General features: G+C 42.4%; 1 protein-coding gene across 4 annotated transcripts in view; it reads right to left on the reverse strand.

Annotated features, from left to right (window-relative positions):
• Positions 1-22,173, reverse strand: part of LOC137349219 (partitioning defective 3 homolog) — a 956,485-nt gene that overhangs the window by 354,796 nt on the left and 579,516 nt on the right. For all 4 annotated transcript variants that reach the window (XM_068014722.1, XM_068014712.1, XM_068014729.1 and 1 more), the window contains exons 10-12: positions 20,744-20,883; positions 13,845-13,973; positions 11,371-11,409 (exon numbers count right to left, since the gene is read on the reverse strand). In XM_068014722.1, the coding sequence (XP_067870823.1) occupies positions 11,371-11,409; positions 13,845-13,973; positions 20,744-20,883 (308 nt within the window). The remainder of the gene's footprint in view (positions 1-11,370; positions 11,410-13,844; positions 13,974-20,743; positions 20,884-22,173) is intronic.

Here is a 22,173-nt window from a genome sequence, read left to right on the forward strand (position 1 = left end):
ATTGTAAAATCTCCTGCTATTTTCATTCAGAGGGCAATACATTTTAGCTGTTATAGGATCTAAGCTCAAACTTTAGCACCTCAAATTTGGAAAAACACTGATTTATACTTGGACTCGACAGGGTTTTGTTCCTCTGCCATCCCCTTAATCCCTGTCAGTTTGTGCTTCATCTTGCACCATACCCCCCAACATCTTGGCTGTGCAATGCCTAGTCATGACAGCGCATGCATAAATGCCATCTGTGTTGTTTGGTGACAATCAACATCTCTGAAACACTATCCACATTTATACTTCTGGTCCATCCCATCTAGAGTCATAGAGTTGTACAGCATTGAAAGAGGGCCTTCGGCCCACTGTGTCCATGCCAACCATAATGCCTATCTATACTAATCCCACCTGCCCGCATTAATTCCATATCCCTCTATGCCTTGCTCATTCAAGTACCTGTCCAGATGCCTCTTAAATGTTGCTACTGTTCCTGCCTCCACCACCTCCTCAGGCAGCTCATTCCAGATACCCACTATTCTTTGTGTGAAAAACTTACCCCTTTGATCCCCTTTAAACCTCCTCCCTCTCACCTTAAATCTATGCCCTCTAGTTTTAGTCACCCCTACCATGGAAAACTGATTCTGGCCATCTACCCTATCTGTGCCTCTCATAATTTTATATACCTCTATCATTTCCCCTCTCAGCCTCCTTCGCTCCAGGGTAAACAGACCCAGCCTATCCAATCTCTCTTTATAACTCAAGCCCTCCAAACCAGGCAATATCCTTGTGAAACTTTTCTGCACGCTCTCCAGCTTAATCACACCTTTCCTGTAGTGCGGCGACCAGAACTGCACACAGTACTCCAAATGCAGCCTAACCAACGTTACGTACAACTGTAACATGACCTCCCAACTCTTGTACTCAATGCCTTGGCCGATGAAGGCAAGCATGCCATACGCCTTCTTCACCACCCTGTCTACCTGTGTTGCCACTTTCAGGGAACTATGTACTTGCACCCCAAGGTCTCTCTGCTCAACAACACTCCCCAGGGCCCTGTCATTCACTGTAAATGTCCTGCCCTGGTTTAACTTCCCAAAATGCATCACTTCACACTTGTCTGCATTAAATTCCATTTGCCACACCCTTGCCCACTTTCCCAGTTGATCTATATCCTGTTGTAACCTTAGACAACCTTCTTCACTGTCCATTTTACCACCAATTTTGGTGTCATCTGCAAACTTACTAATCATGCCCTTTACATTCACATCCAAGTCATTAATATATATGACAAACAACAGAGGGCCCAGCACCGATCCCTGCGGCACACCATTGGTCACTGGCCTCCAATCTGAAAAACAACCATCCAGTACCACCCTCTGCCTCCCATCACCAAACCAATTTTGTATCCAACTTGCTAGCTCACCCTGGATCTAAGGGATTTAAACCAGACTGTACGCTGTGGAGGAGAATTACCACAAGATCAGGAACTCCTGCTCACAATGTCCAATCTCTTCCATCAGTAGCACCTGATACTCAGCAGTGGAGAAGGAATGAGAGAGCCAACATGAATACGGTGTGGTGGGGAGGTGTCAGAAGAGAGAGGGAGAGTTTGCCACTGTGACTGATGGGAGGGAATGGCTGACATGAAACATGAAATTAGTGGAGTATGTGATGGAGTCACATGTGCAGACTGCTATATGAACAGCTAACCAGTTGAATGTACTGCTAGTTGCACTGACTTTGGAGTCAAAGCTTGTATTTTTTCTGAGACAGTCATTTACTGGAAAAGGAAACTGAAAGTGTCGGAGTTCTACAGAAGACAGAACCGGTTAGGACCAGTCAAAACAAAGTGTCATAGAATTATAGGTGTAACCAGAGACCTGTGACTGGAGCTCAGGTTTCAGTTCACAAAATTATAGACTGTAGTGTGTGTTGAAGCAAGCAGCAAGGAGTGGCTGTCTTAAAGATACAAGCTGCTGTAATTAGAACCTGTTTTTCTGGGAGCTGGCTCTTGGAAAATACAAGTTGCTGGAGCTTTTTTTTGGTGCCTTAAAGAGTTGCCTAAGGTGTCACTGGTGGAGCTATGCTATCAGGACTGCTGTGAGCAAAATCACAGAAGTTGTGGAAGTGCGCGCAGTTTTGGTGGTGACGGTATCGGTGGAGTTCAGATTGCAAGGGAACTGCTATCGACTGGAAATCGGCATTTGCATCTTGGAAGACAGGATCTGGAGATTACTTGACAAGTTCAAAGATCTGATGAACTTTGTGGCTGTTCCTGGTGCTATCTTTGCTGAGGGGACTGCTAAAAACACTCGTGGGATCTACTTCTGTTGCATCTGATATTCATGTGCAATCTTTATCCATATATATATATATATATATATCTCGACCGTGATTTAAATGTTAGTTCATGTTTAATTTTTTATTGGTTTTGGTTTGAATGCTGTATTAAAAGAAAAAATCTTGTCCGTTTGTTTTTTTTCTAAATTGGGGTCGGTTGGTGGATTGGATTCTTTTGGTTTGTGATCTCCATAGGAATCATAACAAGTGCCATCAGGAAATGGGAGCTAGTGGAAGCATGTGGCACTGTAAACTGAGGAGTGAAAGAAGAGTGCCAGCATGAACTGAAGGAAGAGTGGGAAAGGGTGAGGAATTTCAGCAGTGGAGAAAAGGGAAGATTGCTGGTTTGAATTGACCTGGAAGGAGAACACCACTGAGAATAAACTGTCAGCATGGATTGGGAAAAGAGACATGCGTGCTATCATAAATTCACGGGGTGGGAGCGCAAGAGAAAGAGGCAAGGAAGCGTGTGCAGATTGCAAGCTGAGTGTGCAGATTCGAGTTTGGTGAGCAGCAAGTTCAGTGAAGGGTGGGGGGGGGAGGAGGTGATACACTTTTCTACTTTTTAAACCCTCCAGTATTTGGTTCTTGCTTCGGTGCAGTGGAAAGAGCTGGTTGGTGAGTAACTGGTAAGCTATTCTACTTATAATAACTAGTCCATAAAGTTAAGGTATGGCAGGACAGCTCTGCCGAGTGGAATGTACAGCCTGTGGCATGTGGGAAAGTCATGGACGCACCATGTGTCCCAAACAAACACATCTGCAGGAAGTGTCAAAGGCTGCAGATTCTTAAGCTCCAGATTTCGGAACTTGAGTGGCGGCTGGAGTCACTGTTGTGCATCCACGAGGTGGAGGTGTGTGTGGATAGCATGTTTGGGAGGTGGTCACATCACAGGTTCGGAGCATGCAGGCAGACAGGGAATGGGTAGCCGCCAGGGCCAGGCAGTCTAAGAGAACCAGGCAGGTAGTGCAGGAGTCCCCTGATATGATCTCACTCACTAATCGGTTTTCCAATTTGGATACTGGTGAGGGTGATGGCTCCTCAGAGGAGTGCAGTCAGAGGCAGGTTTGTGGCACCACAGGTGGCTCAACTGCACAGGAGGTGAAGAAGAACAGTGGAATAGCAGTAGTAATAGGGGATTCGTTAGGGGAACAGACTGGCGTTTCTGCGGCAGTAAACGTTGCCTCCCTGGTACCAGGATCAAGGATGCCATGGATCGGCTGCAGGACATTCTTCTGGGGAGGATGAACAGCCAGAGGTCGTGATACACATTGGTACCAATGACATAGGTAAGAAGGGGGATGAGGTCCTGAAAGCAGATTTTAAGGAGCTAGGAAGGAGATTAAAAAGCAGGACCTCAAAAGCAATAATCTCAGGATGACTCCCAGTCAGTCCCACGTGCAAGTGAGCATAGGAATAGGAGAATTGAACGATTGAACATGTGGCTGGAGAACTGGTATAGGATGGAGGGCATCAGATTTTTGAGACATTGGGACCGATTCTGGGGCAGGTGAGACCTGTACAAGATGAACAGGTTGCATCTTATCCTCGAATATCCTTGCACGGAGATTTGCTAGTGCTGTTGGGGAGGGTTTAAACTAAATTGTCAGGGGGATGGGAACCTGAGAAGGAGCTCAGATTGGAGGGAAGCAAACTGGCAACTTGTCAGGGGTGTGGGAACGAGGAGTAAGTATTAGAGAGGAATACCAAGATGCACAGAATACTGGGAGAGATAGATAGCACCAGAGTAGGGAATGGTAAGTTATTCGGTGGGGTCAGAGTAAAGGAGAAAGTAATAAAGTCTGAATCAGGGTTAATGGGCATGTATGTGAATGCAGAGTGTGGTTAATAAGACTGGTGATGGACAGGCGCAGATGGCCATATGGAAATATGATGTTATGGCTTTAGCAGAGACCTGGCTTAAAGAAGGATGACTGGGGATTAAATATTCCTGGATACAAGGTGTTCAGGAAAGACAGGAAAGGGAAAATGGGGGAGGGGTGGTGGTACTGATCAAGGAGAGCATTGCAGTGCTGGAGAAAAAGGATGTCCCTAGGGGTCGAGGACAGAATCAATTTGGCTGGAGCTAAGGAACAAAAAAGGTGTGGTTACATTGCTCGATGCTGTCTATGGGCCACCAGCTAGTGGGAAGGACGTGGAAGAACAAATTTGCGAGGAAACTACAGAGTGGTTCAAAAATTATAGGGTCGTTATAATGGGGGACTTTAATTATCCAAACATAGACTGGGATAGAAGTAGTGTAAAGGGCAGTGAGGGGCAAGAGTTCCTAGAGTGTGTTCAGGAAAATTTTCTACAACAGTATGTTGCTTGTCCCAAAGGAGGCACTGCTGGACCTGGTTCTTGGGAATGAGGTGGGCCAAGTGGATCAAGTATCAGAGGAGAACATTTAGGAGATAGTGATCATTATATCATAAGGCTGACTATAGAAAAGGACAAAGAGCAATCCAGGTAAGAATTATTAACTGGGAGAAGGCCAATTTCAAAGGGGTAAGAATGGAGCTGGGTGAATAATTGGGGTCAAAAGCTGGCAGGAAAATCAGTAGATGAACAATGGGACCTTCAAAGAACAGATAGTTCGGGCACAGTCAAGGTATGTTCCCTCGAAGGGGAAAAGTAGGGCAAACAAATCCAGAGCTCCCTGGATGACAAAAGAGGTAGCGATTAAGATAAAGAAGAAAAAGTGTGCTAATGACAGATGCCAGGTAGAAAATACTATTGAGAACCAGACTGAACATAGAAGATCCAGAGGGGAAGTGAAAAAGCAAATAAAAGGAGAGCATGAAAAGAGACTGGCAGCAAGCATTAAAGGAAATCCCAAAGTTTTCTATAGAAATATAAATAGTAAAAGGGTGGTAAAAGGAGGAGTGGGGCGGATTATGGACCAGAAAGAGGATTTACACATGGAGGCACAGGCCATAACTGAGCCATGAAATGAATACTTTGCATCTGTCTTTATCAAGGAAGAAGACGCAGCTCAGGCAATGTTGAAAGAGGAGGCAAGTCAGACACTAGAGGGGTTTAAAATTTGTAAAGAGCAAGTATTAGATAGGCTGTCTGCACTTAAAGTGGATAAAATACCAGGACCAGATGAGATGCATCCAAGGATACTGAAGGAAGTGAGGGTGGAAATCACAGAGGTGCTGGCCACAATTTTTCAGTCTTCCTTAAACGCAGGGGTGGTGCCAGAGGACTGGAGAATTGCAAACATGTTCAAAAAAGGGTGTAAAGATAAGCCCAGCAACTGCAGGCCAGTCAGTTTAACGTTGGTGGTGGGAAAACTTCGAGAAAAAATAATTCGGGACAAAATTAATAGTCACATGGACAAATGTGAGTTAATTAAGGTAAGTTGGCATGAATTTCTTAAAGGAAAATCATGTCTAACTAAATTTTTGGAGTTTTTTGAGAAGACAACAGAGAGGGTTGATGAGGGCAATGCTGTTGATGTGGTGTACATGGACTTTCAAAAGGCATTTGATACAGTGCCACACAACAGACCTGTGAGCAAACTTGTAGCTCATGGAATAAAAGGGAAAGTATCAACATGGATACGAAATTGGCTAAGTGACAGGAAACCAAAAGTAGTGGTTAATGGATGTTTTTCGGACTGGAGTAAGGTTTGTCGTGGAGTTCCCCATGGATCAGTGTTGGGACCCTTGCTTTTCCTGATATATATTAATGACCTCGACCTTGGTGTAAAGGGCACAATTTCAAAGTTTGCAGATGATACAAAACTTGGAAGCATTGTGAACTGTGAGGAGGATGGTGTAGAACTTCAAAAGGACATAGACAAGTTTGGAGGAATGGGCAGACAGGTGGCAGATGAAGTTCAATGCAGAGAAGCGTGAAGTGATTCGTTTTGGTAGGAAGAACATGGAGAGACAATATAAAATAAAGGGCACAATTATAAAGGGGGTGCAGGAGTAGAAGGACCTGGGTGTATATGTGCATAAGTCATTGAAGATGGCAGGACACATTGAGAGTGGTCAATAAAGCATAGAGTGTCCTGGGCGTTATTAACAGGGGTATAGAGTACAAAAGCAAGGAAGTTATGTTGAACTTGTATAAGACACTAGTTTGGCCTCAGCTGGAGTACTGCGTCCTGCTCTGGTCGTCGCACTTGGGGAAAGACCTGAGGGCACTGGAGAAAGTACAGAAAAGATTCCCAAGAATGGTTCCAGGGATGAGGAATTTCTGTTATGTAGATAGATTGGAGAAGTTAGAATTGTTTCCCTTGAAGAAGAGAAGGCTGAGAGGTGATTTGATAGAGGTATTCAAAATCATGAGGGGTCTGGACAGAGTAGACAGAGAGAAACTGTTCCCACTCGTGAAAGGATCAAGAATGAAAAGGCACAGATTTAAAGTATTTGGTAAGAGATGCAAAAGTGACATGAAGAAAAAAAATTTCACGCAACAAGTGGATAAGGTCTGAAATGCGCTGCCTGAGAACGTGGTGGAGGCAGGTTCAACTGAAGCATTCAGAAGGGAATTGGACAGTTAAAGGAAAAGGAAGAATATACAGGATTACGGGGAGAAGACAGGGGAATGGAACTGAGGGAGTTGCTCTTTCAGAGAGCCAGTGCGGCCACAATGGGCCGAACGGCCTCCTTCTGCACTGTAACGATTCTGTGAAGAGAATGTCAGCAAGAACGTGGTGTGAAGCAGTGAAGAGCAACAGGATGAATTAAATATTTCCATGTTTTTGGAAGGTATACATGCTCTAAGGTTGCTTTAATTTTTCTACTGACCACTCGGAGATGCACAGATGACACGCCCAGGAAATTCAGTCTGGGAGCCAAAAGGCAGGGTTCCCAGTCGGTGCCTTCCTGATGTTGCTTGAAGGAGATCAGGAACTTTGTCATGGGAGGAATCTTGGTAGGGAACTTGATTATCACCACCCCATAATACAGATTGAATACTTGCCAAAGACTACGAGGAATTTCAAAACTGGTAGACCATTTTCTGGAGCCACAATACACATTGTCACTGAATAGTGAATCACTGGTTCCCCTTTACCAATCCTGTGCTTCTGTGAACTCAGCTACTTGATAGGGAAATACTGAAGAGTTAAGGATAAACAAAAATTAAAGCATTATCTCAAGGACATAGGTAGGCACCTCCAGCGGGCAGTGGTTTTTGAATCAGGTCATGTCTGTACCCTCTATGAGCAAAATTGATATGTGCCCTGGGCTTACCAAGGACATGAGAGAGGGGAAAATAGAGGGATGTTTACATTTTAAAAAAGGCATAAAAGATTTCAGTAGTCACAGGATTAAAGCTCAGGTTTTTAAGAGACAAATTCAAAAGAAGGAATCGATTTTTTTAAGTCTTTCTATGTGGCACAATATTTCAAACATTTATGATGCAGATATGTCAATTAGGATCAATGAATATGGAGGGGGAATTGCGTCAGACATGGTTGTAGGCTTGAGTTTTTTACACCAGTGAAAGGACAAAAAAATGATCTGAAAAGAATTTGCTTATTCTATTTGTTTAAGGAAAACAGGTATTCAACATACTGCTGGGAAATGTGAAAACATTTTACTTTATTATGTGCAGTGTGTGAATGCTGCTTGACGCAAACCTTTAACTCATGTCCACAGAACAGTTGTATTTTTAAGAATTTGGTCTGATGGTTTCCGCAGCTTTTGAAAGTGTCAGCATCACATCACCCTAACTATACCGCTTAATACACAAGTTAAATCAAAGTCACCCCTGTACTCAGTCAAATTCTAACACTTAATGCTGTGCATTGAAATGTTACATGACAATTTAAACAAAGGCCTTAGGAGTAATTGGGAATAGTTTTGAAATGTAGTTCACAGGAAGAAAACATGCTAAAGATGATATGAAATTTGAATGTACAATATTGCACTGAACTTTATTTCTTACTAGGAATCGGGAAAGATGGAATTTACATTATAATTCATGTACAAATGTTACTAATGAGCCACATGGAAGATGGCAGGATCCCCAAGGTTGTATTGTACAGTGAGCTCGTCACTGATAACAGACCCACCGGCCGTCCATGCCTCTGCTTTTAGACGTTTGCAAACGCGACATGAAATCCTGCGACATTGATCACAAGTCGTGGGAGCCAGTTGCCAGCGATCGTCAGAGCTGGTGGACAGCTATAAAGGCGGGGCTGAAGAGAGGCGAGTCGAAGAGACTCAGCAGTTGGCAGGAAAAGAGACAGAAGTGTAAGGAGAGAGCCAACTGTGTAACAGCCCCGACAACCAACTTCACCTGCAGCACCTGTAGAAAAGTCTGTCACTCTAGAATTGGCCTTTATAGCCACTCCAGACGCTGCTCCACAAACCAGTGACCACCTCTAGGCGCTTACCCATTGTCTCTTGAGACAAGGAGGCCAAAAAGAAACAAAAAGAAAGGAATGTTTCAGGATATATTTAAAGCAGGGTTTTTACTGTTTCTTAGAGAAATAGCAGAGTGGTGAGATAGGTATGCTGTTTTAAAAGGGGTACGATAAAGTAAGAAAGGTTTTTCAGTGGATGTTAAAAGGATTTCCACTCAATATTAAACAAAATGCTCATCAGAGAACACATGATTCACAACAGATGATACAGATAAACCTGTAAATAACTCTTGGTATGTGAGTTTCTCTTCCTCTTTTACTTTCTTCTGGTCAGTTATTAACATCTGAAGACGCTACATACTGTTCCATGATCATCAGCGCCTTGTCTATGCAAAGTAATCGATCTATATGAATGTTTTGAGGATGTCAGCACTTCACAATACAGGCCACACATCAAAGTGTCAAAGTTTTTTTTTAAAAACCAGTCATTTCATTTTGAGGTCAATCACCTGTTAATTTCTAGTGGTGAGAGAAGTTTGACTTGCAACCAACATTCGGCAAACTTCCCCCAAAAACAGCAATTAGCCTGCAATTACCCTCAATTTAATTAGGCCACTTCCCTGCATGGTTTTGTTTGGAAATGGTTTGATCGAATCAGGCAGATTCGGAGCTCAAGATCACAATTCTGCTCCAGACTCCTAGTCAGCAATGCTACAGGAGAACAGCTTGTTTCACAAGAAGGCTTTTTATTTCTCAGTAACTTTTTAGTTTACCTGAGTAAGTCATCAGCTGTGTGTTACATCCCTTTATAAAATTTATCAAGTTCAACTGGGGTTTTCTGCAACCTTGACATAATTCTAAAGTCATTATCATAATGGTGGGAAAATATACAGACAGACCTTTTCACAGTTACAGTATTCTCAGCACTAGCACCTAGTTTGGGGACCTGCGCTGCTTTCCAGGTGCCGCCTTTGGGTCAGTATTGCTGAGCACACGATTTCCCTCCACTACAGCAATTTTTCGCCTACAGTTTGTAGATCCTATACAGTTTAAGTATTGCCAGGTAAAGAAACTGAGTTCTCTGGGCAGGATGCGGAAATGATGAAAAAGGAAGGTTGGTCATTATTAAAAGTTAAGCAGTTCTTTCAATGATATTAAGTAAATTGTTCATTTATATCTAACAAAAAAGTGATCATGTTCACCTTCTGTTAAATAGCAAAGTGGAATACTTGGCTTCTCATTAAAAAAAATTGAATTTTATTTTTATTTTATTTATTTATTTAGAGATACAGCACTGAAACAGGCCCTTCGGCCCACCGAGTCTGTGCTGACCAACAACCACCCATTTATACTAATCCTACACTAATCCCATATTCCTACCACATCCCCACCTGTCCCTATATTTCCCTACCACCTACCTATACTAGGGGCAATTTATAATGGCCAATTTACCTATCAACCTGCAAGTTTTTGACATGTGGGAGGAAACTGGAGCACCCGGAGGAAACCCACGCAGACACAGGGAGAACTTGCAAACTCCACACAGGCAGTACCCAGAATTGAACCCGGGTCGCTGGAGCTGTGAGGCTGTGGTGCTAACCACTGCGCCACTGTGCCGCCCATTTACATGGGAGAAGAACTCCAACAAAATATACATTTGAATATGGGAGATAAAATTTAAAAGAGCAGCAGCAAGATCGAAGTCTGGAACCTTTGAATACATTTCCCAAATCAGCAGATATTTCAGTGACAGTAAACAGAAATATTACTCGCAAATTCTACCCATCGGTATGACTAAACACCTAATGCAGCGCATCTTTCAGTCAGTTATTGGTCCATTGGGGTTGGGGGGCGGGAGGGAGTTGGTGGGGGGCGGGAGGGGGGTGGTGGGGAGAGGGAAGCCGGGGGTGGGGAAGGGGAGAGAAAGAAACACATGATCAACAAATAACTATTGTCACTACTCTTCACTTACATGTGCCCCATCTGGTCTACTGTACAACGGAAGAAAATAATTAAAAGACACATTTGCAAACGAAGCACCTAAAGGTAATTAGCAAGCCACTTTCAAATAAAGATGCTATAAACCATTTACAGAGCAGAGAGTTTTTAAGCCTGTTAATTGCACCATTGCTGAACTATATGGATCATGCAGCTACCATACAGACTGCTGCACTGTGTTTTAGTGAGCCACTTCATCAACTCAGTGATATAGATATATTACACTCCAGATGGTTTGAAAACTTTCAATATCAGAATGACTTGCAAATATAAGTCCTGTTCTGAAGATAGACTAGCTGCTCCCTACAAACACATACAAAGTATTACAATAATTCCTAATTTAAGTTCAAGTATCACAGTGGATTGTAGCTGCTGTCTGAACAATGCCATGCTTTTTCGTACTTTTGGCAAATATACTCTCAATCACATGCTACTTTTGATAGTACATTTATTTAGATCTACACGTGATTTGATAGAGATTTCTGCAGATAAATATTGCATGGAATAACAAATTTCTAGCCAGGAAAAATAAATTGTATGTGACAATTTAGTAAATAGTTCCAATTCAGTTATGGTGCTAAGAACTGTGGGAACTCCAAATTACTCATCACAAAGTACATCAGATAGTGAATCTGCAAAACTACTTTTTCGATTTACTGCCAGATGTACCAAAGCAGTTTGTGTGGCTTAAAACCTGAAAACAGAACTCTTACCAAATCACTTGGTGGCTGCATCTGACTTGATTCTTTTTTCTAGAAGTGGAGATAACAAAGAATAAAAACACATGGCATAAGAGGCACTGGCATGTGTGTTACACAGATGAACATAGTGACAAAGGCAACCCGTGTTTGAAAGTATTCACGGGATCTTTCACATTATCAGTTTTACAGCTGAGACCAATTACTACGGTGGAAAGAAAAGCTCCAAAAGCCTTTTGTATTTCAAAATCCTTCCCTCTTTTTAAACACATGAAGAGTAATGGTCTCAAGCGTGTATTGAGTAGCCATCAAAATTGCTTTCAAGGTTTTATTACCTGCCTATTACTTTTGAGAGGAGTCAGAGAACTTTAATAAGAATGCACTTGCATTTTTTAAAAACTTTATTTGAATGCATATGTGTTAAATAAAACAGCATATGCAATCCTGTCCTTGAATTATTAATGGCTTTATGACAATTTATGGTCATCCAGATCAGGAATATCATTCAGAATTTGAGCTTGGTTTCACTGAAATGTAGGTGGCTCAAAGTTGAAAGCAAAACTTTAGTTTGTCAATTCATTAAACTGTGCTTCAGGTGAAATAATCAAAGTATATTCAAGCTCTGGTCATCTGAAACCAAAGTCTGCAGAACTGAATACTGATCCTTGACTTGTTACAACCTATCAAGGTGACACTGATTTCAACAGCACTAGGAGAAAGTGGTTCAGGCTGCAGAACTGCTCAGAAGCAAATTCTATTTTCTTCCTCCAGCATCAACGCAAAATGGCGGATGGCTTTCTTCTTCCCATTTATTTAAAATTTTGAAAATAACATGCTACTTTTAGTGCTTACTTGATTAGTCACCTATACTGCAATAATCACTTTGGATCTAAATTGGCATGTGTTACTTGGCACAACAGAAAATCATGTTATGCATTAAGGATTTGTCAAAAGGCCATTAAGAATTTAATATAAGTAGCAACTTTTACATTTTGAAAAACAAAACTAAAAGTTATCAGTCATTCCCTCTGTAATTCATTTCTGCCATGGTAGTAAAATGAGCATGCAATGTTTTAAAAAAATACAATGGAAACTGCAAGGACCTTTAGAAAATTCTCAAACCCAAATAAAAAAAAAATTGAAATCCAGTGCAGTAGACAAAAGAACTCAGTAAAATAAGTACATTGCTCAGCATGACAGCTGTGGAACTCCAGCAATGGACATGCATGCTAAAGAAACAGGTTCAAATCCCAGCTGTGACTGGGACTCGTGATTTGGAATCCCATGGGCAAGTTTCACCGGTTCTCAGCTGTGCTGCTGGATGGAGTGCTCACAGTACCAGGATTCTGCATCTCAAGGGGAGGAATTATTGGCAGGGGTATATGCTGCTCTGAAAAGCATATCTTTCATCCACTGGCAAAGTAAGTGGCAAGCACAAATCTTTGGCACAGACAATTTTGCCCTCTGGCTGAAGGAAGCCAGCATGGAGGCAGAAATCAGCAGAGATGCGAGATGTAAAAGTATTACAATTTTTTTCCACAGGCTGCCAGTCCTGCAGTACAATGAAACAAAGACGCTTCCTTCTAAATATGAAAAAGACAACAATGCTGACCGGACGTTTTGTAATGAAATTGCTCCTGCATTTCCTATTCATAAACATTAGCATACAAGAATTAATGCAGTCTAGAAGCACATGGGGAATTATGTTACTTAGCATCCACACATTCTCATATCACTTTTATAAAGCCTAGGAAACAAATAAAGCTAAGGTATTGACAATAACTTGAGAAATTCACTTCTTAAGAAAATATGTGGGCTTGACTTGTGGTTTTAGCTTGATCCACAGCTGTAGTTGTTCTTATGCCATATTCTATATTCTATCATTCATATAACTACACAATACTAAGCAATTTTAAATCATCCTTTACTTTAATTAACAAACCTAATGGAAAACTTACTTGCTTTCAAGAGGGTTACCCGTGACAAAATTATGGATCTCCTTAATATATATGTGGCTACTTGAACTAGAGCTCAGTGAATGCCACTACACTGTCAAAATGTCAGCCATTTAAATGCAAATTCAACCTCATTACAACGAATTCTATAACAACAACTTAACAGTGTTAACCAGCATGCAGATTTATACTTGGTCAGCTAAAACAAAGGTTTACATCTTCAGTAACTGGTCATAAAGAAAGTTCTGAATCACACCCTCACAGCACGTTACATTTATGAAAAGATGGTGGTCAGATAGGAAATCTACTACTCACTCAGATACAATTGCTTGGACCTCACTTCAGAGCTGTGGTGAAGTAAAGATCCTGAAATTGTAACATGGTTAACAAAAAGAATGAGACCCTGCCCCGCTCACCCCTCCCCCAACCAAAGTGGTTGGAGATGTACTCCATCAAGCAGCAAATGTTCAAAAACACACAAAACAGCTCCCAATTATTCTAGTATTTCTCCAATTTGCCAGGTGTTCTACGTACCAGCTCCCGGGGCAGGAAGGTTTCTTCTTGCCGGAGGATCAGCAGACTAACAGTGCCACCCATCTTAGTATTCCTCAGCAGGGTCACTGCTTCCTCTTGTATTTTTCCAGTTAGATCTACACCATTTACCTGAAATCACACGAATGAGTCATCATGAACATTGAACCCACATCTACAAAGACAAGATTTGGCCAGGACACATAATGCAGTGAGGTGAACAGTTTGATTACTGAGTCAGTTTTGATAGGTTTAAAAATTTTTGTACATTTTTTGAAAATAAACAATTTCTAACATAAAAGTGGGACTAAAATGGAACTAGGACACCGTAAAAAAATTCCGATTCCCATTTCTCCATTTCAACACCCAATTCATTGAAACCCTGCTGACCACAAAGCACACACTGACCAGCTGGAAATTCCACTGGCTCAGATGAGATCCCCGCCCTGCAGTATCTATGAACTATATTCCATATTGACTGCATCTCAACCTCTCGCCAACATGAATCACAGTTCACTGCTGGTTACCTTGACCATACAATCATTAAAATATTGTATCTGTGTTTAGAGCACTTGCAGTCTGTCAAGTGTATTTATTACAGCCATTTTTATAAGACTGAATTATCAAAATGGGAAAATTAGACTGAACTACGAATTTCTTAATTTGTAACATCTCACAGGATGAACAGAAATTCCACAATTAGGGCGGCACAGTGGCGCAGTGGTTAGCAACGCAGCCTCACAGCTCCAGGGACCCGGTTTCGATTCCAGGTACTGCCTGTGTGGAGTTTGCAAGTTCTCCCTGTGTCTGCGTGGGTTTTCTCCGGGTGCTCCGGTTTCCTCCCACAAGCCAAAAGACTTGCAGGTTGATAGGTAAATTGGCCATTATAAATTGTCACTAGTGTAGGTAAGTGGTAGGGAAATATAGGGACAGGTGGGGATGTTTGGTAGGAATATGGGATTAGTGTAGGATTAGTATAAATGGGTGGTTGATGTTCGGCACAGACTCGGTGGGCCGAAGGGCCTGTTTCAGTGCTGCATCTCTAATCTTAAAAAAAAAAATCTTAAATACGTTTATATCCATATGGAAAAAAATCCTGACAATCCTCGAAGGAATCATTTACAAGTTGAGCACATTTTTCACACTGTGGCTTGAAAACTGTTGACAATTAAAATGAGCTGTTGCATTTAAAGTGTCCATTATTTAAGTACAAGTTTTCTTGCACACTAGTCCCCACTTAGCATTAGCTTTGATAAGATATTTTCCATTTGATATCACATTATCTGCAATCCCTCAAAACAGCCAGTATCAAAGCAGAAGTTTGATTAGAATAACTCGGGTCTCTTTTCAATTACACCACTTCAAAATGATTTGAACCACTATTTGATTTTCAGCCAAGTCCCTATAAACTGACAAGATAACAGAACACATCTAAATAGCAGAAGTGTAATGCCAGCTGTGCGGGGCTCTGCAGGAACAAAAAGCTGGACTGGCAGCACATAGCTCAACAAACTGAGCTTTTATTCAAAACATATGGGAGAACCTTCCCCTAAAATTGAAAAGGAACTTTCCTTGATTACAAAAGAAATAAAAAGTACAACAATTTGTTTTATTCTTTATGGTGTGGCTATTTAACAGAACCTCAAAAGTTTGTTTTTAATTTCCTTTACGGTGATTTCTGAAATTCTTCAACATTTGTAATTGCGCCAGATTATGTGCACAATCGATCTTAAACCTCCGTCAGCTGAAGCAAAATTCAAATGCCAAGTTGGATAGGAATCTCCTCATACTTCAAATTGGTATTCCTGAGAATTTTGAGTTAATCCCTTATTTGGCAGGTGGATGTGTTTGATCTTCAATCTTTAGATGTTATTTGTCTGATTCCTGAACTCTACCAAACTGAGGTCATCAGAGTTCCCAGTCCTAAAGGATTCCCTCATTTTACAATATTGTGATGCCACAATAACAGCTGGGAACGAGCATGAAAAAATATTACACATTGAAGGACAGCAGTCGAATATAACTTCCTGCCCCTTTCACCAGATCTATTTGTTCCTACTTTTGCCACAAAAGTCAAAGACAACTCCTAGAAGGAGGATTATCATGGGCAGACAATTTCATAATGCAGGGGTGGCTGGGACATGATTGAGGTAGATTCACCAGGATGTTGCCTGGGCTGAAGCATTTCAGCTATGGAGAGAGACTGGAAAGGCTAAGGTTGTGTTCCTTAGAGCAGAGAAGGCTGAGGGGGGACATGATTGAGGTATAGAAAATTATGAGGGGGCATTGATAGGTTAGATAGGAAGAAACGTTTTCCCTTAGCAGAGGGATCAATAACCAGAGGGCATAGATTTAAGGTAAGGGGCAGGAGGTTTACAGGAGAATTAAGGAAAAAAAATTTCATCCAGAGGGTGTTTGGAATGCACTGCCTGAAGAGGTGGTAGAGGCAGGAACCCTCACAACATTTAAGTAGTATTTAGATTAGCACTTGAAATGCCATAGCATACAAGGCTACGGACCAAGTGCTGGAAAATAGGATTAGAATAGTTAGGTGCTTGATGGCAGGCACGGACACGATGGGCCAAAGGGCCTGTTTCTGTGCTGTATAACTCTATGACTCTATGACATTGGGCATAATTAATGGAGAGGTAGGGGCGTGACGGGGGAAACAAAAAGAAACCAAACAGGAAGAAAAAAAGCTCAAACAGCAGAGGACAACACTGAAAATAAAAACAGCAAGCAGGAATTTGGGAAGCAAGAATAATAGGAGAGCAAACAGTAGATTAAAAATATTACAATACGGATAAGGTTAGGTTAAAAGAAAGTCCAGTATAGTCATGAGCATAACCACAAGGAAAAAGCATGGAAACAGTTTGTTTCGTTTTTTTTAATTTTTGGTGTTTCACTCGTGTTTATTTTGTAGTTGGATACAGCTTTGTAGGTTACACAGTATTTTGTAGGCTATACCTGTGCTGGGACGAGGGAGCAGTACCCCAGGACATGCGCGATGCCAACATCATCACCCTCTATAAAAACAAAGGTGACCGCGGTGACTGCAACAACTACCGTGGAATCTCCCTGCTCAGCATAGTGGGAAAAGTCTTTGCTCGAGTCGCTCTGAACAGGCTCCAGAAGCTGGCCGAGCGCGTCGACCCTGAGGCACAGTGTGGCTTTCGTGCAGAGAGATCGACCATTGACATGCTGTTCTCCCTTCGTCAGATACAGGAGAAATGCCGTGAACAACAGATGCCCCTCTACATTGCTTTCATTGATCTCACCAAAGCCTTTGACCTCGTCAGCAGACGTGGTCTCTTCAGACTACTAGAAAAGATCGGATGTCCACCAAAGCTACTAAGTATCATCACCTCATTCCATGACAATATGAAAGGCACAATTCAACATGGTGGCTCCTCATCAGAGCCCTTTCCTATCCTGAGTGGTGTGAAACAGGGCTGTGTTCTCGCACCCACACTTTTTGGGATTTTCTTCTCCCTGCTGCTTTCACATGCGCTCAAATCCTCTGAAGAAGGAATTTTCCTCCACACAAGATCAGAGGGCAGGTTGTTCAACCTTGCCCGTCTAAGAGCGAAGTCCAAAGTACGGAAAGTCCTCATCAGAGAACTCCTCTTTGCTGACGATGCTGCTTTAACATCTCACACTGAAGAGTGCCTGCAGAGTCTCATCGACAGGTTTGCGTCTGCCTGCAATGAATTTGGCCTAACCATCAGCCTCAAGAAAACGAACATCATGGGGCAGGACGTCAGAAATGCTCCATCCATCAATATTGGCAACCACGCTCTGGAAGTGGTTCAAGAGTTCACCTACCTAGGCTCAACTATCACCAGTAACCTGTCTCTAGATGCAGAAATCAACAAGCGCATGGGTAAGGCTTCCACTGCTATGTCCAGACTGGCCAAGAGAGTGTGGGAAAATGGCGCACTGACACGGAACACAAAAGTCCGAGTGTATCAGGCCTGTGTCCTCAGTACCTTGCGCTACAGCAGCGAGGCCTGGACAACGTATGCCAGCCAAGAGCGACGTCTCAATTCATTCCATCTTCGCTGCCTTCGAAGAATACTTGGCATCAGGTGGCAGGACTATATCTCCAACACAGAAGTCCTTGAAGCGGCCAACACCCCCAGCTTATACACACTACTGAGTCAGCGGCGCTTGAGATGGCTTGGCCATGTGAGCCGCATGGAAGATGGCAGGATCCCCAAAGACACATTGGACAGCGAGCTCGCCACTGGTATCAGACCCACCGGCCGTCCATGTCTCCGCTATAAAGACGTCTGCAAACGCGACATGAAATCGTGTGACATTGATCACAAGTCGTGGGAGTCAGTTGCCAGCATTCGCCAGAGCTGGCGGGCAGCCATGAAGACAGGGCTAAATTGTGGCGACTCGAAGAGACTTAGTAGTTGGCAGGAAAAAAGACAGAGGCGCAAGGGGAGAGCCAACTGTGCAACAGCCCCGACAAACAAATTTCTCTGCAGCACCTGTGGAAGAGCCTGTCACTCCAGAATTGGCCTTTATAGCCACTCCAGGCGCTGCTTCACAAACCACTGACCACCTCCAGGCGCATATCCACTGTCTCTCGAGATAAGGAGGCCCAAAGAATACAGTATATAGAAAAAGATTTAGATTTTAAAAAGTAGGAACAGAAAGTAGGTACGGAAAGTCCTCATCTTTGCTGACGATGCTGCATGAACATCTCACACTGAAGAGTGTCTGCAGAGTCTCATTGACAGGTTTGCGGCTGCCTGCAATGAATTTGGCCTAACCATCAGCCTCAAGAAAATGAACATCATGGGGCAGGATGTCACAAATGCTCCATCCATCAATACCGGCGACCACGCTCTGGAAGTGGTTCAAGAGTTCACCTACCTAGGCTCAACTTTCACCAGTAACCTGTCTCTCGATGCAGAAATCAACAAGCGCATGGGAAAGGCTTCCACTGCTATGTCCAGACTGGCCAACAGAGTGTGGGAAAATGGCACACTGACACGGAACACAAAAGTCCGAGTGTATCAAGCCTGTGTCCTCAGTACTTTGCTCTACGGCAGCGAGGCCTGGACAACGTATGTCAGCCAAGAGCGACGTCTCAATTCATTCCATCTTCGCTGCCTCCGGAGAATCCTTGGCATCAGGTGGCAGGACCGCATCTCCAACACAGTAGTCCTCGAGGCGGCCAACATCCCCAGCTTATACACACTACTGAGTCAGCGGCGCTTGAGATGGCTTGGCCATGTGAGCTGCATGGAAGATGGCAGGATCCCCAAAGACACATTGTACTCGCCACTGGTATCAGACCTACCGGCTGTCCATGTCTCCGCTTTAAAGACGTCTGCATACGCGACATGAAGTCCTGTAACATTGATCACAAGTCGCGGGAGTCAGTTGCCAGCGATCGCCAGAGCTGGCGGGCAGCCATAAAGGTGGGGCTAAAGTGTGGCGAGTCGAAGAGATTTAGCAGTTGGCAGGAAAAAAGACAAAAGCGCAAGGGGAGAGCCAACTGTGTAACTGCCCCGACAACCAATTTTTTCTGCAGCACCTGTGGAAGAGCCTGTCACTCTAGAATTGGCCTTTATAGCCACTCCAGGCGCTGCTCCACAAACCACTGACCACCTCCAGGCGCTTACCCATTGTCTCCCGAGACAAGGAGGCCAAAGAAGAGAAGATACAGTATATAGAAAAAGATTTAGATTTTAGTAAGTAGGGACAGAAAACAAGGAAAAAGGTATGAATGGCAGGAAATACAGAAATACCAGGTATATATTCTACATGTTTCTGATGAGTGGTTCATAACTTACTTTGTAGGCACAACACAATTTTACAGTGCTGTTCAATTACAGGTACTGGTTTGAGATCAGTAAATACCTGGCAGAACATTTAATGCTGAGGAACACATATAATCGCACAAGTATGGTAGGGTAGCGGTTATGAGAGAGCAATAGTAATCTAGAGACCTGCACTAATAATCCAGAGAACCCAAGTTCAAATCGCACCTTTTGGAAAAACTGAATTCAGTTTAGAAATATCCAGAAATAAAATATGCGGTCAGTAAAATTGATCAAAAAGCTGTCTGATTGTTGTAAAAACATTTAGGGAAGGAAACCTGTGGTCCTGACCCAGTCTGGTTTATATGGGACTCCAATCCCACACAAACATAGCTGTCTTTTAAATGTTCTCTGGTGGCTGAGCAAGATACTCATTTGTATCAAAAGCTGCAACAGTGGTTCAAGAAGACCCACCACCACCTTCTCAGGGCAAGTCGGGATGGACAATAAATGCCAGCCTTGCCAGTGATGCCCACATCTGGAGAATGAATATTAAAAAAAAATACTCCCAGCACTGATATTGTCCTCTGCTCAAGTAAGCAGAGTACCACTGAACAAAAGTGTTGGTTTAATTTTAAACATCAGCTTGAAAGCTGACAGTCCAGTTCGCTCCTTTCCAACATTAAACAGCTTTAAAACAAAAGCTCAATACATATTTAAAAAAATTGCTGCCAGTTATGTTTTATCACAAAGCCAAAAGACTTTTTACAAGCAACACAAATCAAAAGTTTAATCACAGTATAAGTTAGGAACAAAAATATCACAAAATTAGAACATCTGCTGGTACACAACTGCGTAAAAATAACAACCTACAATCACATAATACATAAGCTACTGATTTTAAATGCAAAGCTGGAGATAGATAATATGGCAAGCATCCCAGACCAAACAACACTTGAATTTCATAATCCACTCCGGACACGCTAATCCAGTGCATTAGCTCCACCTGCAGAATGACGAGCATGTTTGGTGCTCCCCCAGAACACACGCATCTTCAAAGTCATAAACTAATAATCCACGAATACAGCTTTAAAATGTGAAGCAGTTTTTGCAACCACTCACCTCCAGAAGCCGGTCCCCTGCCTTTAGCCTACCATCTTGAATAGCCGCACCTTTTGGAAGGATGTTTTTCACATAAATCGGTGCTGAGCCACCAACAGGAACATCCCGTGATGTGATGCTAAACCCGAGGCCTTCGGGACCTGAACACAGAAAGATGAAAATGTTAATTTCAGGTTTCAGAGGAGAGATGATCAAATGAACAGCAGTAATAAAAAAAGATACAAGTACAGGATGGTGGAACAAAACATTTATTCCATTAAAAAAAGTCCTGTGATTTCTTGCACAGTGCGAAAGCCATGCATTTTTGCAGCAGAATCTCTTTTATATGTTAAATGACAGGAAAATGCACAATGAATTGTTGGCCTTAAAGCAGAATTCAAATGAAAGTTTCAGAACAAATGGAAAAAAGCATATGGAGAAACATTTGGATGTTGTAGGCTTATACTATTGTCTGGTCTTGCTAAATGACAAGTGGTTGACTCTTACTCTGAGTTCATAACATTGCCTTGGCATCCTGCTTGTATTATAACAAGTTGCCAACCATCTTATACAAATGTCAACAGAGATGCAAATTATCAATAATCAATCATTACAATGCAGTTGGGTCAGGAAATAGCACAATTGCTTCACACATCTATGACTGCAAGTTCAAGCCCCGACAAAGGTTGAAACACCAAATGTCTGCCTTAAGTTTAATTACTTTATCCAGTAATCAGAGATATCACTAATGAAGCCTGAACAAAGACGACTGGGGCTCCTTGTTACCACAGCCTTCACTGGTCAGATGTGCAACTTTTCATGGTATAGCGCTACATTCAGATGAGATTTGCAATTGTGTTTTTTTTTCAAACAATGTGAAGACAAAGGGGCTAACAACTGAAGTTTTTTTTTAAATGAGAAACCAAGAAAAAGAAACTTGGACATTGCAGGCCAACATCATAATTATAAGGGGCAAGATTGAAGATGATGTTGTGATTAGGTGATAATAAATTTGCATTTTAAAAACCTTTAGATTGTAGGAATGTTAAGGCAGATAAGGGGTTAAATCAGCAGGGGCACCGGGGGGGGGGGGGGGGGGGGAGGGGTTGAAGGATAAATAAAATTAAAAATGATTGATTTTTAACCATAAGACAGGCAACGGACTGGGGAAGGGGAAGAGGAAGAGTAAAAAAGGGCCTGGCAACCATTTCAGGGCATTGGAAGTGGGAGGGGTACTAACCTGAGGTAAGCTAATATCAAATAGGCTACAACCAGAAGGGAATTCAATCAAAATTTTCCACCACTTTCATCTTGTTTTTAAACATGTTACGCGGCTTGCATTGTAAACACAAATTTGAAAACAGCAAATGCTTCTGCACACCTCAAAAGATCTGCCAGCTAAAAAGTTCACAGGCTGACCTTTCTGTAAGACAAATGAATGTCAATTACCT

The sequence above is a fragment of the Heterodontus francisci genome, chromosome 2 (genome assembly GCF_036365525.1).
Source record: "Heterodontus francisci isolate sHetFra1 chromosome 2, sHetFra1.hap1, whole genome shotgun sequence".
Classification (NCBI taxonomy): domain Eukaryota; kingdom Metazoa; phylum Chordata; class Chondrichthyes; order Heterodontiformes; family Heterodontidae; genus Heterodontus; species Heterodontus francisci.